Source organism: Danio rerio, chromosome 18, assembly GCF_052040795.2.
Source record: "Danio rerio strain M-AB ecotype USA chromosome 18, GRCz13ab, whole genome shotgun sequence".
NCBI lineage: Eukaryota > Metazoa > Chordata > Actinopteri > Cypriniformes > Danionidae > Danio > Danio rerio.
In genome coordinates, this window is record NC_141038.1 from 23,889,063 (window position 1) to 23,912,744 (window position 23,682).

At 37.6% G+C, this 23,682-nt stretch overlaps 1 protein-coding gene and 1 long non-coding RNA gene across 13 annotated transcripts in view; one reads left to right on the plus strand and one right to left on the minus strand.

Annotated features, from left to right (window-relative positions):
* Positions 1 to 23,682, plus strand: part of carmil2 (capping protein regulator and myosin 1 linker 2) — a 97,974-nt gene that overhangs the window by 65,626 nt on the left and 8,666 nt on the right. For 8 of the 12 annotated variants that reach the window (XM_087292446.1, XM_087292447.1, XM_087292448.1 and 5 more), the window contains 6 exon segments: positions 12,792 to 12,895; positions 13,069 to 13,831; positions 16,983 to 17,087; positions 17,453 to 17,489; positions 19,481 to 19,549; positions 20,367 to 20,723. In XM_087292446.1, coding sequence (XP_087148572.1) covers positions 12,792 to 12,895; positions 13,069 to 13,831; positions 16,983 to 17,087; positions 17,453 to 17,489; positions 19,481 to 19,549; positions 20,367 to 20,723 — 1,435 coding nt within the window. 12 annotated transcript variants of the gene reach the window in all.
* Positions 3,231 to 5,308, minus strand: LOC147839727 (uncharacterized). The gene is made up of 2 exons (XR_015514952.1): positions 4,120 to 5,308; positions 3,231 to 4,047 (listed from the first exon to the last, which is right to left on the minus strand). It is a non-coding gene; the product is annotated as an uncharacterized LOC147839727 (long non-coding RNA).

The following is a 23,682-nucleotide window of genomic DNA, read 5'->3' on the forward strand; positions in this document are numbered from 1 at the left end:
TGGAGTGCATTAGTGTAATGCTGAATGTTGTCATGACTGTCTGTGAGTACTAGTTGCCATGGACAGTTATTAGGGTGTGTATCCTTATACAAAGACACATCCATTGAGATCTACTTTTTTACTCTGGCTGCAAATGTGTGACAAGGTTTTTGTGATTATACCTGTGTTAATGTTTAGTTGTAGACTGCTGATACCACCTGTGAGTTTGTGTGTGAGGTCGGCTTTTTTTCAGAACAGACTCTCTCTGGAGAGTTTGGCGCCACTGTTATCGCAGATACGAGCTCGGAGGGACGAAAGCGCTCCTGTCATTTCCTCTGATCACCTGAATGAGTGTGTGTGTTATATGTTTATTCCTATCAGCATGAACTGTTGGCCAGGGTCTGGGTCCATATTGTGTGATGGTCATGTTCTTTGGCTGCTGAAAATCCAATGACAGGTGGTGCCTCGGGGAGAAGCTCGAGCGACTGGAGAAGAGATGATTCTCTGATGGTCCAGTCTCTCTCTCTCTCTCTCTCTCTCTCTCTCTCTCTCTCTCTGTGTGTGTGTGTGTGTATGTGTGTGTGTGTGTGTGTGTGTGTGTGTGTGTGTGTGTGTGTGCACGTTTTACAGTATGTTCCTGCAGGGCTGTCAGCAGAAGGGGGACCACAGGGTCCTTTAATGAGGGGTGATTCTATGGTAAAACCCATCCATTGGTCTCAGGGAAATATGATCCACTCTGAAATTGTGTCTGAGGCTCTGGGAGCTTCTATAGTGTCCCTGTATCCTTGTTAAAATTCTCTCTCTCGATCTCATATATGATGGCACAAGCATTTCTTTTATTACGTCTCACCAGTCTCACATAAAGGGGTTTATTATGGATGGATGCTCATTGACCAGTGTAGTCCGTGATTTGACATCATGTGATAAAATAGTCCTGTATTTAATCAGGCTCAGTAGAATTCTTATGTAGTGGTTTCAGAAGATGACTTCTGAAACAAAAATACTGTGCACTTTTGGGTCCTTATATATTTATAGCAATAAAGCAAGGTAGCGTGGTGTCATTTAAAACAAAATCAGGCCAAAAGCCTTTTTAGTTTGTTTCTGGAGTTCAAAACAGATTGCTAAAGCATTTGGTAATCTGGCCGAGAAACAGCTGTGCACTATCATTGGTGCATGGTAAATATGAAACAGATATTTACATTGGATGTTGCCTACACTGTTGTCGTCTATTGGAAGGAATGCGTCAGTAGAGCCACCATTTTGGTACAGGGTAGCGCTCTTTTGAATGAATGTGGGACCAAGGTGCAGTGACAGATTGGCCATCGGGAGCCATATATATATATATATATATATATATATATATATATATATATATATATATATATATATATATATATATATATATATATATATATATATATATATATATATATACATGTACATATGTGATCGGGAATTTTCCCTGTGGTCAGTATGCAAATATTATTTAAAAATGACAAAATTGATAATTTTACATCACTTTTCTACATCGATGGATAAATAAGTCAATCACACTGGCATTGCCGACAAAGAGCTTGTGTTTGTGTGCATGCAAGTGTATAATTCTGCAAGTGTATAATTCTCCCTCCCTTTTAAATTTGGTCTAATCCAAATTCCACTTCTAAGTTAAAGTAGGAGTGATTCGTTTGTGAAAGAATCTCCGTTATGAACGACTAGTGTGAACAAGCGATCTCCCTGCATCCCAATGTGCATAATATCCACCTTTCTGATCTAAACTGTATGTTAAAAGTTTATAGTTACTTCAAAAACGAACATTCAAGTAGCCAGCAATAGTTTCTGGTACCAGCATGTTGTTATCATATTTCATTTACTGTACATTTTCGCTGGTTTTCTTTAACAAAACTAGCATAAACATACTATAGTATTTAGTGCAAGTTAATGCTACTTTGCTTTATGGTCAGTGCAGTAAGTGACTACTATCATCACTAGGTTACTTATTGAGCATACAATTTCATAACACATAAAATCTTAAAAAACTAAATCTTATCTATAAAATGTGATGCCTTTATGCTTTGTTTTCTTTGTTCGCTTGTTACTATATTTGTACACAGTGCAAAAGTCCAGCATCTTCTGATTGGTCTTGACTAAGTGCGGTTGAAGGACTTTTGTCCTGGGAGCACTGTTCCAATATGGCAGCAGTATTGACGCATGATCAGGGCCTGATTGCAATATGTATTGTATATATCTATGAATATGAAATAGGTGGGTGTGGTCTGAAATACGGGAGTTAGGGGTGCAACAATACATACTTTTCATGTTTGGTTTTGGTTTTTAGATCACGGTTTCGGTACGGTTCAGTATATGATATGAAAAATGCCATGTGTCAAAAAGCTCTGTCAAAAAATAAATGAATAAACCCAGGCTTATACTGAAAACATACCTCTATATACATAAACAATTACCACATTATCACACTGTTATTTACTTGTTTATTTTATTTTTTGGCTTCTGTTTTTGTCTTACCAACTTTCTGGAACCGTGCTTTACCAGACACCAGTCGTGGTCAGCTCCTCTTTGCATCTCAAGTCTGCCAACATACATGGCGAGCTAACTGGACAAACTGGTAACAGCAGGAAAGTTGTCTATACGGAGGTTAGTGGTCAGCTGGTAAGCGTGAAAAGTAACAGCGTCCTTCTGCCTTCTATAGCTATTCAGTCAGGAGCAGAGTGATTTCATTATCTTTTGTTGTTTGTTTAATATAAAAAACACAGAGAGCAGGAATAAGATGTTTTATTTAAAGATGCAGACAACACAATTTCCTGAATTTTTGCATTCTAAGGAATAACTGATCAAATGCTTGTCAAGTTGGACATAGATATAATTATTGGTCATAACCAAGTCTTACCATTTAGAAGGGTTAAGGGTTAATTTGCACATTGAAACTTTACATATGGCTCACATTACTTTAATTTTCTTGTAAAACCGTCTCCTACTTAAGTGCTCATTGATGGGGCAATTACTCCCAGGGAGCTGTGTTTCAGCGCATGTGCATTCATTCTAACATGCACAGAGCCAGTTCAAAGACTAATTAAAGAATGAAGAAAATGCAAAATACATATTTTTTTTTATTTTAAGGCAAAACCAAAAAGCCACAATCTCCATATGTGCTTTGAATTGTGGACTTATTGCCGAGTATTACGGCATTCCTGACATAAATATATAAGAATACAACCTGGATTTGGGGAGCAGCCGCTCCCTGATCATCATGTCTCTGCGCTGGTTGTGTGGAAATTTAAAAGTGACCCAAAATAAACCATTATGATTGGCTAAGATTGCCAACAAATATTCTGAAAAGTGGTTTGACCAGTGTACTAAGAGCCACGGAAATAAAATAAAAAACATTCTGAAGAGCAGGTGTGACTGGTCAGATGCTTTCTTTACTGCTGTTTTCTCACTACTGTTATTATAATTATTTTTGCATGTGTTTAGCAGCACACATTTACATATTCATCTAGATGATAGCAGTAAACCTTTGAACTTCTTTTTACTCATAAGCAAAGAATAAAAAAAGGTATTCAGTACAGGTTGGCTTGGTACGATAGTTTGCATTGGTGTGCTACTGGTGTTTAGCCACAACACCCGTTCTGTCATTTATCATAATATTATCACCACCACCAACATTATTTGGATTTTTAAAGCAATAAAATTATTTAGTTCTGTTAGAAAAACGACACTGCTGCATAAAACTGCCTAGCAGTTGAGTGCAGTGCTCACTCCACCATTTCAGTGCACATATCACCCTAGTTACAGTCAACAAGGTCATATTACACAGGAAAACACACAGCATATTTTTTTTACTGTTTGTATTTTTACCTGCATTCTACCCTATAATAATGCTATATATCATTGACCGTCTCAGTACAGCCAGTGATTTCCAGTGTTTTCCACTTGCCGCATTTCTCCAATTTACAATGAACAAAATACTCACAAACATTAAGTTTTGTGTAAAATTACCTTAAGATTGATGTTGATAAGAACAAGTGGGTGACAGAGGAAGAAGCGCTGCTCCTCGAAAGGAGAGCACAGTCAGCGAGACAAAAATGAGAAGCAAATGATGGAAGCAAATGAAAACGATTTCACTGTCAACACCCCAGTATCAGGACAACATTACAATCAAAGATCACATGTGATGAATCATCTAACATAAAATTGACCATGACAAGTAGCTTGTTTATCATACTTTTAAACTCTCCCCTTTTTTATCTGCTTTGACAAACTTTTTTTCTACATGTACCTTTTTTAAATCTGAAATAATTCAATAATTCACTGGAGCTACTCTGGAGTCCTTAAGTCACCAGTTTGTAAGACTTCAATAAACATGTGCACGTCATAAAAAGTCATTATGTTAAAAGAGACCCTTTTATAAAAGAACTCTAGTAAACATATATCACTGTATGAAATTGATTGAGAGGATTGCGGAACTTGGGTGCATGTGTAGCTATTACTAATCAAGTACTACAAATGTGATGTAACAATTATGAAATCCCCTCATTTAGTGTTGTTTCATTCATTCATTCATTCATTTTCTTTTTAGCTTAGTCCCTTTATTAATCTGGGGTCGCCACAGCAGAATGAACCACTAACTTATCCAGCATATGTTTTACATAGCGGATGCCCTTCCAGCTGCAACCTATCACTGGCAAACATCCATACATCCTCATTTACACACATACAGTACGTACAAATAGGTCTACCTAATTCACCTATAGCACATTTTTGAATTTGTGGGGGAAACCGGAGCATCCGGAGGAAACCCACGCAAAAACGGGGGGAACATGCAAACACAGAAATCACAGAACACAGAAATTCGAGGCTTAAACCAGCAACTTTCTTGCTGTGAGGCGAAATTGCTACTCACTGCGCCACCATGGCACCCTTAGTGTTGTTCCAAATTTCCCAAAAGTTCCAAGTTCTTTATAAATTATGAAAACATCAATTTCAGTTCATAGTTATTAAGTTGAACAACAGGACTACAGGACTGGAAAGGAAGGACTACAGGACAGGAAAAAAACTGCATAATCATTTAGGCGTGTAGTATTACTTTGCGAAGTGGCGTGCACTAACCAGGCTGGCATTTGTTGTCATTGTGAACTGTGATTATTTTTTAGATACTTACAATGGGGAAAACTTTTCAGTCGTTAAATATGTTTCAACATAGGGCCTAAAAACGTAGCCCTATACACATTTCATTAGATCGTGAAATCCGTAGCAAGAAGTACTTATGACTGCATTTTATATATAAATGGTATGCTACGGGGTGGTATGAGGCTTTCGGTTAGTCAGTAAGTGAGTCAGTCAACAGCGGCCTGTGGTGGATTCATGTGAAAATAGCAAGCGTGAAAGGCACTTGTGAGAGAAATTTGAGATCTGAAAAAACTTAGACAGTGACCTCCGGTGGGTTCACGGAAACAAAAACTGCATAAAACATACCTCCTGCGACGTATTTTGCTCCAGAAATGTAAAAAGAAAATAATCAGAATAAGCCTTGATTGCATTTATCACTTAAATTTTCAACCCCATTTTTATCTATTTTAATTGATTTATTAGTATTTTTTGTTTGTTTATTTTGCTGAATGTGTATTGCAAATCTTACAAAACCAAAGATTGAATTCAAAAATCAGATTTTTCCCTGTCACATTTTGATAACAGGCATACAAAACCATATTATTCATAGTTGTATAAAGTGTTAATTTTCAGGCAGTTGCTTAACTTTCAGAAAAATGGTTAATCTCATAGGGACAAGCTGAATTTTGTATGAGTAGCTCATATTAATTGTATATAAGGTTTTCAACATGATCAGCATTTTCTGAAGGTTAAGCACCACCTTACACTGTTTTGTACTGTATTTGTGAGAATCGTGTTGGATTTAATCACTTTGTAGTGCAGTGACGTCTTCAATACGGATCATGGCTTTACCACAGAGGAAGCTTAGACAAAAGCCTATGGAATTCTGGGATCACGGTCTCAACCTGACATCTTTAGACAGCTCCACATCTCACATCTTACTTGGAAATGTAAGAAGCAAAATCCGCCAAAATGTACACAAAGTCAAGACATGTGAGTCGGAACAATCTTTGATCAATGCATCAGCCTCTACTGCTACACTGATCTGAGAACAGCTTTTCAGACCCAGACTTGTCACTTTTGCAAGAGTAGATTCAGAACAGCTTAACTCATCAGGCATTAACATTATCTGCTTTCATGTATGTTTGATATTCAAATTGTGCTAGTGGAATTAATTGCATACTGATGTGTGTAACAGCCTATTTATTGAACTCACCATAAATAAACTCACCGTGAATGAAGAAATAATTAATCTGTGGCCTTATGTTAAAAAATAAAAACCCTGGACATCTTGTTTAGTCTTTAAACAAACCCAGCAGGCCATGCAAACCAACCAAAAGCTTTGTTTTTGGTTATTGGTTCATAATTGAGCAAGAGTTGAATGGTTGCAGAATGTTTTGTTGTAGGGGAATATGATTGTGTGGGAAACACCTCTCCCTGTGCCGCCTCACTCAATGTGGCGCCTGCTCTCCTCCTCTTTTTTTTAAAGATGGAGTGATGAGTGCTTTGCCTTCTGATTGGCTGAGAGGCGCTAAATGATTTATAATCCATTTCTCATGCGGCGTGCGGCGCCTAATTTGCATATGGTTGCTATAGCTCTGCAGTGGTCTCTCTCTCTCTCTCTCCTTCTCCCTCTCCATATTTCTTTATTTTTTCATTCTGCAGTACCCAAACTGCCCGAAGGCCTCGCAGTCTGTGCAGCAAGCAGCAGGAAATGGGCAAAACACACACACCGGGCACCCTGTGCTTTTGTGTGTATGTAGTGTTTGTAAGCTACTGATCTGGCAGAGTTGAAAAATCAACACTGACCCAATTTTCATTCGTAATACAGATTCGTTGCATTAATGTGAGTTCTGAGAGTGAACACGTGTTTTCAGAAATTCAACTTATGGACCCTTTTCCAATCTCAAGGTTTCTCAATCATACTGTAGTTGGGTAAACTTAGAGCACAGTGAATGCAAGAGTAAAACAAATAATTTATTTACAATTCTATTTGCTGAAATAATTAACGAAAAACTCCACAATGGTGTCAAAGAAAAAAAAACAATTGTGTGAGACTGATAACGGCAACCAGAACAAAGAACAACGTCAAATTTACAGTCCTGCCCACAAACTCTTTTTAAATGTATTGCACAAGCAAATTTGATCCAAAGATGATATAATGCATACATGATGTAAATACATATAAATGTTCATATGTTTTTAAAAAAATCTAAATAAGAACTTTCAGGGATTTAAGATGCTGATGACTGGTAAACATGTTTTAACAGTCTTGTGAAAAGGGTCCATTGTTAAAAAAGTAAAAACTAATCAAAACACTTAATTACCCATACATACCCATACGTATCCAATACTCATAAACTTCCAACAGTTACAGATTTACAGAAAAAAGCATGGCAAAATAGATTTTTATCTTCGCCCACCCTGGTGAAGCACTGAATAACGTAATAAAGTATATACTGAAAATACTTGTATGTATATGCATATTTTGCAATATAATTGAAATATATTGTTTTTGGAGATTTTAAACTTTAGGATTTATTTGTCCATTTTTAATTGTAAAAATTTAACCCAGGCTCATTTTGATTACGTACCCCTACATTTCTGGAGCGAGCGAAATATGCCCCAGAAGCTTCGTTTTTTGCAGTTTTTTTTTTACGAATCCACCAGAGGCTCATGTGTACGCTTTTTCAGATCTCAAATTTCTCTCGCGAGTGCTATTTGCGCTTGCTGTTCTCATGTAAATCCACCAGATGCTGCTGTTGACTGACTGACTGACTTACTGACTGACCAACCGACTGATCCCACCACCCTCCTCCTTCCGTAATTTCAACCAATAGTGTTTTAAAAAGCACAGATTGACCTGCCCTCCTACTTCCCTAAACCTAACCATAGTGTTTTAAAAAGCAATCCATTAAAAAAAAGCTCTTGCCTGATTTTTACCACGTTTTACCACCATATTTACTTGTAAATTTGATCTTTTAGCTTTTGTTTTTGTTTAACCTGCTTTCTGGAACTGTTTTTTACTGGACTCAAACCCCATGGTCGCAGTCAACTTTGCTCTACGTCTCAAGTCCGCCAACGTACATGTCGAGCTACCAGACAAACTAGCATCTAACAGCGAGAAAGCCGTCAATACAGAGGTATGCAGTCAGCTGGTTAGCGAGAAAAGAAACAGCATCATGCTGCCCTGTATCGTTCGTTTATGTAAGGTCCAGCCAGTTGGTCCAATGACGGTATCCACTGGTGGATGAAGGTTCACTGCATGTTCGGTCTTTCCAGTGCACAATGTTGATCTATATTAAACTTAACTCATATCCGACTCCAATTTTAGTATGAGGTGGTTTAGAATATTATTATATGTTTATCCTCGTTTTATCTGACTCCAATTATAAAACATTGATAAGATTATTTTGTTTCCTTCCACATTAATTTAGATTATGATTGAATATTCTTTTGATTTGTTATTATACCTTATTCTCATTTACTTGCACCGGCCGGGTATACAATCTCTTAATACAAGCTTGTCAGTCTTGGTCATTAAACAGAGGCAATTAACTACTATCCTAAACCGGCAGAACCCTACTTACCTAGATTAGGATATTTTTTATGTGGTCCCCATAGATCTGTTATCTACTTAATCAAGACAAAGTATTTTAATATAAGTTTGTAGATGAAGGCCTAAATACCCACATTTAGATTAGTTTCAACAATATTTTGTTGTTCTAAATAGAAAGCTAATAGTTGGCCTTTTACATTCTAAGTATACTTGAATTAATGCCAATTTGTTAGTCGGATCTCTAACAACATTGTATAGCGTGCCATGCTGCTCCGTCTAACATGTTTTAGTCCGTTAATAACCTGTACAGTGGCTTGTAGTGCTATGGAAAACAACATTTATCAGTGATAATAACACGAGGTTTGAATAATTCAAAACATAATTTATTAGTCAGGTAAATGTATTATGCCAAATTCAGTCAGTTAATTCATAAACGATCAATACAAAACATCAAATTATCAAAGACAAATCCAAGATGAAAAAGATGCATTCCTGACTTCAAAATATACATAACATGGAGCAGGCTCCATGTTGCGGGCTGATCTGGTTAGGCAGAATCGCGCTGAGCCTTTCTCAAACCTTACCTTAAAGGGTCACGAAACACCAAAACACATTTTTTGAGCTGTTGACAGTCGTATATGTGTCCCACACTGCTAAAAACACTATTAGGACACCTATATTTCTCTAAAAAGTGTAAATTGGTTGTTTTTGCGTTATTTCAAGCAAATTCGTACTTCCTGTTTGAAACGAATTTTTGAAGCTGCGTCACGGTCATGACATAATAGCGTGTATTCCAGCATGCAGACTGGGCGTCTGTGCCAGAGTGAGTCTTATAACGTCTTACAGTGTGTTGCATTAATACATGAGTAAGGCTTGGTTCAAACCAATCAGTGTGCTCTATTGTGCAACTTCATTAATATTCATTAGTGTCACCGTGTGTTGGCAAAACAAGCGTGAAGTGTTGCTTTTATAGTTTGCTGCCATTAAGTTCGCTTTCATTTTCTCTCTGTGAGAGCTCATCTGGATCACGTGTGGATTAACAGTGTACGCGACGCTCGACAACAATAACTTACGTGTCTAAGGAGGAACATTGTTTACCTGAGAGCTGTTCTCATCTGCAAACGCTGAAATCCGGATTCGCTTGTAGTCTTCTCTTCATAAAGACGCGGCTCTATTTGCTGGTGATTGTCCTGTCTCTACAGATTTGGTAAGTGAGCGACCAGTGCTCTTTGTTTATTCAGTTTGTTTGTATCGAATTAAGTTAACTATTGCACTGAGTGCAAACATGTTTGCACCGCATTTTGTGACCGGAATAACACACGCGGCATCTAAGTTTCCGGGAAATGCTGAGTTTTTTTTTTCTCTCATTCGCTGTGCTGTATCAAACATTGCATGAAAAATACACGCTTAGGGCAGATCCTCGAATCAAATATCGCGTTTGTCGCGAGGGGCATGAATGAATTCCCTGAATGAAAGAGCCAAACTGCAGTTAAAATCCAACATTTAATAATTTGGCAAATAATTCGACTACAGATGTCCATGTAAGTGAAACACCATCACTTTCTCCTGTGTGTGTATTTTGACTGAAACTCACGCGTGCCCAAATAGACACTCCCACACCATCCCACTTTAGTTCCTCCGACACTCCCCCCTAAACAGAGCTGGACACGCCCACTTTTCTGACTTTTTCCAAAGTAGAGGTGTGAAAACACCCTGCTGAAACGAGGGGGTTTCATGTCCCTTTAAATAATCCAAGAATTCCCTCAAGGAAAGGGGTGTGTGCATAACAAAAGGCATTCACACTTAGTGCTGCCTGTGGTAAAGTCACATCCTTCACAGTGGTTCAAAAGATGCCTGAAGTTATATATTTATTGTTTTGATTATGTCTATTTCTGAGAGAATGAGATCCTTGTACCAATCGCACTGAGACATTTCAAATGATATCAAACATGATAGTTAAAGTCAGTTTGGTTAATTTAGAACATTCAAACATTGAAATGACCATATGTGTGAATTGGGGTGGTTGAAGCCGAGTTTCAGCAGGCTCAGATGCAAATGCAGCAGGAGCCGGTTTTTCCTGCATTCCCACCTGCTGGGTTTTGGAGTCACCAGTCTCTGTTTTCAGCTCATGTTTTGAATTGTCAAAGATATCAAAATATTTGCAATATTTCAACTCTTACAGTTCATTCATCATAAGATATCATAAGATCATCCTAGTTTCGGTTTTGGTACTGACTAATCTATATACCTTTGTGCGTGTCTGTGTGTACATAAAGGGCTTTGGGTGCCCAGAAAAGTGCTTTTTAAGTGTAATAAATTATTCATTCATTTATTTTCTGTTAGTTATTATTTTTATTAATCAGTCTAGATTCAATTTAGACTAGATTCAATATTATCAATCTAGAGTCTCCTCTGATATTGAAATTAAAGATCTATTAATCATCACAGAAATTATACAACCGTGTATTTCTGAAGCCATGTGATTTCAGCTTATAGGCAATATATTGTTTGAGTAAAAGATTAATAAATGCCATCATGAAAATCATTGTGTTCATTTAACACATTCACAGTGTAGTGTAATGTCATCAAAAGTCAAAATTTAAGAATGGTCATGACTGGCATATCTTGCTATAGACAATCTCCATATCTGCAGCTATTGTGTTCTTGTTGAGGATACATGACAGATACACCAGTCATCTCTTATGAGCACTCAAACTCTCATTTAAGTGTGTGTATGTGTGTAATGAGGTTGTGTCTAAGGGGCGTAATTATATTAGGTAGTGGGGGGGGAACAGACAGCGAGTGTGAGGAAGGGTTTGGCTCTCTCTTAGGACACTATTGGCAGATCCGCCTGAAGACAAATCCACTTTGAACACAGTCTGAATCATGCTGTGTTTAATCTGTTTTAATCTGAAAGAGAGAGAAAAAAGCAATATTTACACAATGATGTCAACTTAACCCTCAACCAAACTCTACAATCACAAGTGACTGATTGATTGATTGATTGATTGATTGATTGATTGATTGATTGATTGATTGATTTGCTTTTTTTAAAGACCATGTGTCCAACAAAGTGGTTCTAACCATCTTTTGTTATTCTCATTAACATCTTGGAAAAAAATTGGTGCATATTACATTTTCAATTGCATAATGTAAGTGGCTTAAATTTACAGTACTTTAAGAGATAGAGCTTATGTGGTCATTTTCTGTGAACTGAACCTGATCTGACACTCTAAATACCACATTAAATTAAAATATTTGTGAATTTAAACAAATAAACCAGCACAGGCACGTTGTGAAAACATACTCCCGTATTCATTTCGGGAGAGCGTGAATTATGTAGCCAGAGCTACGTATAACGGCACCGACAGCTACCAGCTTACCACTTTTCGCCGTGTGGACGGCATTTCCGCTGTTACCAGTTTTTCCATCTACGATGGCGAACATGAGATGCAGAGAGAAGTTGATCGCAGAGTCAGGGTTCAAGTCCGGCAAAGCACAGTTCCAGAAAGCAGGTGAAACAAAAACAAAAGACAAAAAGTTAAATAATAAGTAAATAACAGTGAGAACGTGATTAAATCTGAAAACGTAGTAAAAAAAATGAGCCACGTGGGCTTTTCTTTTTCTGCATTGCTTTTGAAAACTGCTGGTAAGCATGAAAAGGAACGTTGTCATAGCACTCTGTAGCGCTCATTTTAAAGATGAAATGCAGCCATACGTACTTCTGACTACATAATTTGCGATCTCCAGAAATGAAATATAGGGCTCCGTTTTCCGAATGAGCCTGTTGCACAATCACTGAACGTGTCATGAATGGATGTTGCAAACTGAGATCTCACTATGTTACATGGCATATAGCTGGGAACAGCTTTGTTTTTAGGTTTGACAAGCAGCAAACATAAAGAACTCTTATAAATGGTCTAATATACACCTTGCTTTAGCTGCTGAGTGAAAGGATTGTGGGCGATCTGTGGGTGTATCATCTGAGGTTAAGGTTGTTGATCAAGGGTCAAATCTCACGTCAATCTTTTGATTCTGTTTGGTTAAGATGCAGTTTTTCATGTTCTGATGAAATATTCAGTAGATTTTAATTGGTTGGCTGACCTTGTATTCGTTTGTGTCTGTAAAGGAGCAGGCCGCAGAGATCGAGAATGAGGCCAATGAGAACATGGGGAGGGTTGATGAAGGTGTAGAAGAGTTCTTCACCAAAAAAATCATCCCCGATGACCCCCTGTGAGTACATCACACATGCAAATGCACTCATCTATGCAGATCACTGTTAATCAACATGTATTTAACTGGAATTAATCACAGCATATCATTAAATCATGATCTCTAACAAAGAAATATCCTTACCGGTTGTCAAAAGACATTTCCCATCATGCCTCTCCTCTCCTCGTGTTCAGAAAGCACCAGAGGGAGGAGCCCCTCATTAAAGCACAACCTGCAGAGCCCACGTGTGTCACAACTGCCCCTCCTACCACCTCCACTACAACCCCCATCCCCACCACAGCCCCCTCCAAAAACATTAAGAAGAAGTTTGGTGATTTTTTTGCCTTTAAGAAAGTGCGTGCAGGTCGAGGGGCCAAGGGCGACGGCGTTCCTGAAGGCAAGGTCAAAAAGACTTCAATAGCCGATCTCATCCGACCTCTCCGGGAGGCAGCGCGTGCAGAGAAAGAGCGAGAGAAGGAGAGGGAAAGAGAAAAAGAGAGAGAGCGAGAGAAGGAGAAGGAGAAAGACAAGGAGAAACCGGATGAGGAAAACGTAGTCAAGGCGGCCACAACCACAGCCACCACCACCATCCTCACCATCACAGATTCCACAGCAGTTATCCAGGACAAAATGTCCCCCAGAGCTCCTTCACCTGTCCCCACACCTGCACTGACCCCTCCTGCATCCACACCCACACCTCCTGCCTCCTCCCCGAGCAAAACTGAAGAGGTCCCAGCACTATCCCCTGCTGCACCTCCCACCAAAACCCCCAGCCCGGTCCCAGTTGTGTCACCCTCAGAGCGGGAAAAGAGTCGGACCCTGGAGAAGAGCCGCACCCCTGATGGAGAGCGGAGGCCCAAACCCATTCGTCGCTCGCTAAGAGAGGGCAAATCACAGTCCCTCATTCTGCTCTCAGACGTATTGCCGGAGCAGGACGGCACAGCCATGCACGCTAAGGTAACTGAGCATTGATTCAGATTGGATTAGGCTAGATGTTAAATCGATAAAATTCATAGACGTATAGAGGGGGAAATTAATATTGAACACATCACCATTGTTGTCAGAAAACATATTTCTAAAGGTGCCGTTGAATTAAAATTTTTACCAACCACAGAAATTCATACATGCAAAGAAAACAAAACTTATTTGTTTACAATTTAATAAGGGTGTCTCGAATGTGATTTTAAATCGAAAATCATGCTCAGTTTTGATTATTGAATTAGAAAATGCTATCGCCATTGCTGCTACACCATAATGTCACGTCCCCTTGGCTTGCCAAGCGAAAAAAAAACACACGCTTGTTGAAAGTCAACCTAACAGCTAAAATTAAAATTAAACAACAACTGTCGCTTTAGTTTAATATTTTAAATGTCGAAATTACACAAAATCTGCAGAAATTCACTTCTGGTCAGAGCTCCTCCCCCAGAGTATCGTCTGTCTATAGAGATCAATGAATGGCTCCTGTACTAGAAGGCGGGTTTTATTCACCATATAGCAATCGATGGTTGGCTCTTGTACTAGTAGGCGGAGCTTTATTCAACATATTGACAGTTCCACCTTTCCCCATTTAAAAGATACGAGTGACATGTCTTGTGTATTCTGTAGTCTTTGAAGTAACTCAACATGTGTCAAGGCAATTACAAGCGGGGTAGGAGTATTTATAGCTGCGGACATGCAACCTTATTCAGTGGTAGAAAACTCCGGTAATTATTGTTTTAGGCAATTAATTAGCGTACTAAAACCGCGCTACGAAATCCTAAGTAGAGCGCATCTCACAGCTATGATGAGGCCCTCCATGTACAATATTGTGAAGGAAAAAGTTATTAAAGGTCTTACCAGTGCACATTTAGTACAGATTGCTGGACCTCCAGAGCAACACAGAGCTTCATGACTGTCACAGCGCACAAAGGTCAGATGTAATTATATTGCATAAAAAGTCTTAAAATGGCATAACTTGTGCTTTAAAATTTTTCTAATCTAATTGTACCGTGACTTTAGAATCGAAAATATTATTGAATTGAGGATTTGGAGGATCGTGACACCCTTACAATTTAAGTCAGGTGTAATAAAATGAAAAAACACAGGCAAAAAGTATTGAACACATGAGGAAAGGGAGGTGTAAAAAGGCAGTAAAAGCCTTGACAGCAGCTGAAATCTCTCAGTAGTTATTCAGCAACCCTCTGCCTTTCATTAGTATGAACTAATATAAGCTGCTTCAGTCCAACATCTACATTAGCAGAATGATGAAGATGAAACCAGTGTGGAAATTTTAGCAAGACAATGATCTAAAACACAGCCAAGGAAACTTTCAAATGCTTTCAGAGAAAGAAAATCAAGCTATAGAATGGCCCAGACAGTCACCTGACTTGAATTAAATAGAAAATATAAATTAAAGATCAGATTTGATAGACGAGACCCACTTAACCATCAAGATTTTACACTCTGTTGAAGTCTTGAAAATACCTGAGCAAAGAATGTGACTTAATTTCCCATATGAGAGGTGTTTAAGCTGCCATCACCATAAAAGCTTTATATATAAAGTATTAAATATGTTTCAATAGTTCAGTACTTTCTCCTTGTGTCATTCCATTGTTATTACACATAACTATTTCTTCAGATTTCATTTTTTTTAATGCTTGTATTGTTTGGGTTTTATTGCCAAAATCTGGTTCAATTCCATGTCAACAGCTCCTTTAGAAATATTATTCCTAAGAAAAAAACATGACTTATATATGCAGTTGAAGTCAGAATTATTAGCCCCCCAGAATTACTAGACTGCTTCTTTATTTTTTCCCCCAATTTCTGTTTAACGAAGAGAAAAATTTTTCAACACCTTTCTAAACATAATAGTTTTAATAACTCATTTCTAATAACTAATTTATTTACTTTGATCTTTGCCATGATGACAGTAAATAATATTTGACTGGATATTTTTCAAGACACTTCTATACAGCTTAAAGTGACATTTACAGGCTTAACTAGGTTAATTAGGTTTACTAGGCAATTTAGGGTAATTAGGCAAGTTGTTGTATAACGATGGTTTGTTCTGTAGGTTATCGAGAAAAAATATAGCTTAAAGGTGCTAATAATTTTGCCCCTAAAATGGTGTTTAAAAAATTCAAAACTACTTTTATTCTAGCCAAATTAAAACAAAGAAGACTTTCTTGGGAAGAAAAAAAATATTATCAGACATACTGTGAAAATTTCCTTGCTCTGTTAAACATAATTTGGAAAAAATAAATAAATAAAAATTTGAATTGAGCTAATAATTCTGACTTCAACTGTATATATACTTATATATACTTATGACCCCACCCCACCCCACCTCCCCCAAACTTAATGTATATTCGCTCAATCACACAATGTTTGGTTACTTTGAACCAAAGTATGTCCAACTATGTTAATAACTTTTTTTGACTTTTGCTGTTGTTAGTTACATTATTTGTTAACTTTTAACTTATCTTTACCAAAATATTTATTTTTACCCCAATGGCAAACAGTTTTAAACATAATTCTCATTCTCTTTAAATTTGGTTATGTTTGCATTTAAAACAAGAAAACATTACTGAAATATATCACAATAATTGATTAATACATGCTAATATACATATCATAAAAAAACAGCCCACCATGGTACGTTTCCCAAAAACATGGCTGTACAATGGCAATGCTTGTTTGAGCATTTCTTTTACGTCATATTTCTGTTTTCCGAGCACTCTGTGACGAGATTTACAGAGATTGTTGTTACTCTTTATATAAATGTGTCAGGAACATGAAGTGCAATTGTCTCCAGTGTGAATATGGGTGTGATTTAGTATCAGAACATCTAGAGGAGAGTAAAAACATAATGTTGATTTTGCACTTCTCACAGCATATGCTTTTTGTATAATATGATTTTTGTTGGCTGAAGGCATTTACTCAGTATTTTATAGTTTGGCTGAAAGGATGCTATCATTTTTAGAGGATCTTATTGACTATTTCATGTTTGGCTGATTTCGTTTGCTAAAAAGGGCCCTGAAAGCTCCTAGAATAAATATTGATAGAAATGTTTCCTGTGCTATTTGTACAAAAATGTTCTAAGAGGCAATTTTCCCGGGTCACTATCTAGAAACACGCATCTGAGAGCTCGTCCAGCTTTGAACAGCGTCTCCATGTCATGCTTCACCGCATGGGAGTCACCAAAACATCTCCCACCGACACCAAACAGAGCCAGGTTAGTGTGGGCTTTTCATTGATGCGTTCAATTTTCAGGGGTTTTGCTTGATTTTTGAATAATGTTTATAACCAACCTTTTTTGCCATGAAAAACAAATCCTCCTTTAAACCTGAATTTGTTATACTCTGTTCTCTGAAGACCTTTTAAACTTTATTAATGGTCATACATAATTTACCGCTATTGGATTTGATCCTGCATAAATGGCTCATATCAAATAAAAACACCTTTCCCCTGGTAATAATCGCTTACTCTGCTAAACCCACAGGATCCAAATCACAGCGTGTTCTTTACATGAAGGTGAATTAAGGATTATACACATACTTCATTAGGTATCTGATTTAAACCAGTGTTATCCTCTTACAGAGCAAGGATGAAGAGCTGAGGAAAGCCAACTCTGAGGGTAAGACACATTTCTAAGCTACTGTATGTGCTGGGAGAATATGAGAATTGCTGCATCCATAGTGCTATGTCAGCACATCTGTGTTTTGACAGTGGCGATCTCAGTGTTTCTGCTCTGGGTTTTCAGGTGGGACTGCTAGAGAGTCACATCGTGATATGGCCTATGTATGCTTCTAATGTGGTTAAAGGATTATTTCATCCCCCAGAATTTTTTGTTATCTATTACTCACCCTCATGTCATTCCAATCTCCATAATCGGAACATAAGTTGAAAAAACATGAAATTTAAGAGCTCTCTCATCTTCCATAGAAAGCAACAATATTTAAAGTCTAAAAACATTGTCAGAATATTCCAGGTGACGTCTGTAGTTCAACTGTAATCATAAAGTTCCAAGAATCATTTTCGTGTGCCTATGCCTCTCGTGGTCAGGGGGCACGTTTACTATGGGAAATACAATGTTTGCTTGTTACATTGAGTTGTTGGTAGTAAATGCACACACTGATGGCTTGATGAGAACGAGTAGAAGTAGATGAACAAAGTCATATTGACAGTTTATTTGGTGCACAAAAATGTGCATGGAGCTTTGTATGATTACAGTTAAACCACCAAGTTACAATTTTCATTTTTGGGTGACTAATCCTTTAAGTCAGGCACGTCCAAATTCTGTCCTGGAGGGCCAGTGTCCTGCAAAGTTCCAACCCCAATCAGACAAACCTGTGCTACTCTTACTAGGCTTTCTAGAAACATTCTTGAGCAAGTTGGAGCTAAAATCTGCAGGACACCGGCCCTCCAGGACCGAGTTTGGACACCCCTGCTTTAAGTCATTCACTTTGAGTTGCAAAATAGTAAGGTTTCTCCACTTACCTTATACAGTGGGCCTTCTCTTGCATGTAGATGTTACAGACTTATGGATCTGTTAAATTAGATATGTAAACCTGGTTTGAGGTTTTTGCTTAGGAGTCAAAAAACTTATTTTTACTAGAACAGTTGGGGTTTATCATCCAGAGTCTGTTCTTGAGCCCATTGTTGTCCAGGAGGATTGGAACCTGTCATGAACCAGCCATGTGTTTCCACAGACTATGTATTGGAGTCCTAAACATTTGCTGGCTCTTATCAAAACTTTGGAACACTTTTTAAGGGCACTCACTGTAAGTGCATTAATAAGAACCCCAACTTTTTTTTCCTTTCTTTTACAATGTAGATTGTGTCAAAGCAGTAGTACATTACATAAAGCAGCTTAGAAGTTCTAGTAAATTGAAACTGTGTTAGTCCAGTTTTCAGAGTTTAAGTTTAGTTTAGTTCAGTTCAGTTTAATTTTCACTGCTGAAAGTACAAACACTGAAGAGCAAATCTATTTATATGCAGCTCCACAAGTCTCAAACCAAGCAAGCCAGTGACAACAGTGGCAAGGAACCAATTTCACCAATTGACAAAAGTGAAGGGGAAAAATCTTGAGAGAAACCAGGCTCAATCGGGCACGACCATTTCTCTTCCGGCCAAACTTCTTGTGCAGACCTGCAGTTTAGGCACTGGAAACTGGAGTCCTAATGTCTTAATCTGAAAGTTCAGAGCTGTTTCACAGTCAACCAAAGTTTTTTAAATTTGTAATGAAAATTGTCTCATTTTTCAAAATAAATTTGATATGCAAAGTCAGGTCTAGTTCTGAGTACTCTGTGCATGTGTTTCAGAATCTGAAAGTTATAGAAAGCTTTGTTTTCTTTTGTGAGTCTAGCAAAGGGCCATGCATTTGCACACAATCCTATGATTAAAGCAAACAAATATCAAGAATGCCTTGCAGCTTTGTTTTAAATCCAATTTAAAGGTGGTCTGCAGTTTCTGCCATAAAATCCTTGTCCTTGAACTTCTTTTGTACTAATTATTCTTATGCATTAGCCTAGCTCAGAATATGTTTAGGGTACATGTGCAGCTTTTTTTGTATGGGATGTTACAGCCATTTGATCTATTATTCAGTACACTGTACTTGCTTTTTAGGTGCAATACTTGACAAACCCGAGCCACCGCCTACATTTATGAAACCCCGCACAATGTCCACCTCGTCAGGTAAGAAATGAATCACCCAGCTTTAATAATAGTTAAGGATACAGTGATTTTTTTTATGTGTTTTGTGAAATGGACCGTTGAAAAAAAGGAAATTAAAGATGAGACTTTGTCTATCAGTTGCTGATTGGCCAGATGAAGACGTAGAAGGCTGTGAGAAGGAGGATTGCTGATATTTTGATGGTCAAAATCAATTAACATATTAAGGGACAAATCATTCACAAATATCTTTCATTTATATTGCATTCCAACTATGGGATATGGGGTGCTTTTGGGATTTTAAGCTACAGTAAAATTCAAGCTCGGAGCCCTCCTTTTGCACAACACACCAAATATGTACTATTTGCTCAATTAGAATATATGTGAGGGCCAGTTTGTCAAATGTGTGATATGTCATAGTTATAGGGGGATTACAAGGAGTTGCTTGGGGTGTCCTGAGTGACTAGTAGTTGCTTGAATGTTGTGGGTAGTGACTGCAATGTTGCAAGGTGGTTACCAGGGCATTTTGGATTATTTCTAACACATAGGAGGTAGAGGATTGTCTATTATAGCAATATACGGGTTTGAAATTTTCCGACTTTACTCACCCAGCTTTAATAAAAGTTTAAGTTACAATTAATTTTTTCTGTATATTGTAAAATGGACTATTAAAAAAAAAAAAATTAAGGATGAGACTTTGTCCATCAGTTCTTGATTGGATAGGGAAGACCTAGATTGCTGAATAAATGTACATATTAAGCAATAAACCATTCACAACTAGATTTTAAAAATGGATTTCATTTGTATTGCATTCCAACTTTAAAATTCCTGTTTCCTCCAGACACCAGGCGACCAACCCGAGTGACCCAGAGTGTTACAGACTTCCAACGTACAGAAAGGCCACAACTCCCAGAGCGTCCTATAGGCCCGTTGCCCCCTAAACCAACCATGAAGCCCATTTTATTCCCCACTAGTGAGACAGCGCGGACGGCCACAGCCACTCCCAAACTCCCCAGCCCTTCTCAGGATGGTCAGCCAGAGGTGTCCGAGGCCATCTCTGTCTCTCAGCCCCAGGAGAAGGAGAAGGAGCCTCCGACCCCATCTCCCCGCAAAGAGACGCCTCCAGCTCCCTCACCACGGAGGATTCTCAGCACAGATATCCGAGAGCGTGCAGAGAGAGCACAATCCGTCACTGAAGGTTTGCCTAACTGTCAATCTAATGGGATAATGGGGTGTTCAGTCTTTGGATGGTCTGTTATCACATAATATGCTGTTGAAAAGTCAGAGTTAATTCACACATCCTCATGCTTTTCCAAGTTCATATCCGGAAAATTCATACAATGACAATTCATGATATGTCAAACTCCAACTAGATTTTTTCATTTTATTGTGGAGGCTTAGAGTATCATAAAATATGATATACATAGAATATTAAATGTTTTGTATAGTTGCATGTTTTACTTGACATTAGGACAAATCTTTTCAGTGTATAACAGTATGACTGATAAAAATCACACAAAAAAAATGTTTGTCAGTTCAACAACAAAACAACAAAAAAAAAAACCTTATTCCCTTTGGCTTTTTCTTGTCCACACAACTTTTGAAAACATCAGCTGCACTGACCTGAAATTATTTGTCAGTAATACAAAAAGCATTTAGTTAGGTTAACATAAGATTATTTATACATTTTCTGGAGAACTACTCTAAACAACTCTGTAGCCAAACGTTTTAAGTTGTGCCAACTGAATTTTTTTTGTCTGCAGAACTGGAAAGCCTGAAGTTGTGAACATCCTTATTTCCTTTTGTTTTTTTCTTATGTACTCAACATTTTTTTCTACCAATTGACACAACAGTAGAAAGTATAGACAGAAAACGTGGAGAAAGAAGAAGGATCAGCATAACACTTGAGGTGGGAATCAAACTCGGGTTGCAGTGAACATCAGAGTGCTATGTGGTGCTGACGTGTACTTGACTTTTAAACATCAGTTGTACTGACCTAAAATGTTTGAAGTCGAGTAAACAAACAAAAAAACTTGAAAATTAGTACTAAGAAATAATACATTATCAGAACAAACAAACGTAGTTCAACTGAAAATACAGGAAGGCAGCATGCCATGTTTTGATCTTTGTCTTGTTTACCATTATTATTGTTTTAGTCTCTGTCCTGTTTCTAATTCTGTATCTAATAAATGTTTTGTTAACATGTGTCTCTATTTTTGTTTTTTCCGTTGAACTATGTATGTTTGTTCTGATATTGTATTATTTCTTAGTACCAGTTTCCGCAAGAGTTTTTGTCCACTCAATTTCAGACCTTTTAGGTCAGTACAACTAATGTTTTCAAAAGTTGAGTACATGTCGAAAGCAATGATGTAGTGGTTAGAGCATCGACACATGGCACTCCGGCGTTCACTGCAACCTGAGTTTGATTCCTGTCTTGAAGTCCTACGCCAATCTCTCTCCTCTCCCCATGCTTTTCTGTTTATACTCTGTAATGTCCTTTAAATTAAAGGTGAAAACAAATATTTAAAAAGTGTTGAGTACTTGGGAAAAAACAAAAGGAAACAGGTGTTATGTTTTTTTGTTCATTCAACAACAGGCATTCCAGTTCTACAGACAAAAAATGTCCAGTTGGCACAACATGAAACGTTTTGTTACAGAATAGTTAACCTCTCCAGAAAACTATTAAATTTATGTTAACCTAACTAAATGTTTTTTGTATTACTGGCAAGTAATTTTAGGCCAGTGCAGCAGATGTTTTCAAAAGTTGAGTGAATGAAAAAACAAAAGTAAATAAGGAAAAACCTACGTAGGTTTTTTTTTAAGATGTAGCCACGTGAATAAAGGCTTTTTAAATTTTCCACATTTTTCTAGGTGCCTTGGATTGATTCCTGTTGTTGTTTTGATGAATCCCTTACCCAAAGAGCACCGACCAAATATTTGAGTTACCCCTGAGCACTTTTTGTTTGTTTTTTCTAGATAAAAAAGGATTATGTTTTTTCAAGAGTTTACACTTAGCTTATGATTGATTATAAAGCTTGTTTGGCATGCTGTCCCGGGAGAGAGCCCTGAGCTCATATGATTCTCGAGCCCCAGCTCCCTCCAGTTTGCAAGGCGAGAGGGGAGTTGAGCTCAGGTAGATCTCGAAAACTCCCCTGCTGTAGTAGCTAATGAACAGATTGTGATTGCTCTTAATAGATAACCACTTACTAGGATATAGTCTATAGTGTCGATTTGGATTAGTCAATTAACTTAAGTGATTAAGCTCATATAGATTTACTTAATCTATATGAGTACTGTGAACTTACTCTATTTAAGTTGAAGCAATGAGGTATTTATTTAACTCATTACATTCAACACTGAGTTCAAAACTCTTTTCAAATAGGTAGAATTAACTTTCAGACAATTTTGAGTTAACTACACTCATTTCATTTGATAAAGTTGACTGTTGGGTTTTACAGTGTAGGTGAAACATCTTTAATGATTTGACAGTCTAATTTTTATTAATTTCTCTTTTCACTTTGTGTTCTGGATTCAAGTTCAACCTTCACAATATAATTCATAGGCCCACATACATTAATGCATTGATTAGCATCTGTTTAAATTCAAAACCTCCCTCAATTGCTGACCTGAAGCTCTCAGCGTTTGGCGGCCTTTACTGCAAACAGCCAAACACAATTCAGTTAGCCCTGTCCCATCAGTCCTGTAATTCAATGCTTGTGAGACCGATACGGCAAATGGGCGCTGATGAAAATGCATTCATTCTTTGAGTGTTTGTCCAAAATACTCTTTGTAGTTCCAAATGTTATCTTAGTGCAATAACCACATACTGGAGAATATGAATATTGCGATAATGTGATAAGCTGAACATCCCCTGGTGGTGTCAAGTGTTGTGTTTGTGTCAGCATTTTCTCTGGACATTTTTTTTCTCATTCACTTCCACCCTACGCCTGTGCATCCTGATTCAGTTATTTTTCTCATCTGTGTGTCTGTTGTAATTGACCTTGTGATTATTGAGGTGCAGTGCTAGCTTGTACACTCATGATATGAAGGATTGCAGGTGTGAATCCTGACTGTATTTCTTCTTGATTTCCCCCATTTTCACTGTCAAACCTAATAAATAAATCTAAATAATTGTATAAAACAGCCTAAAGCAAAGT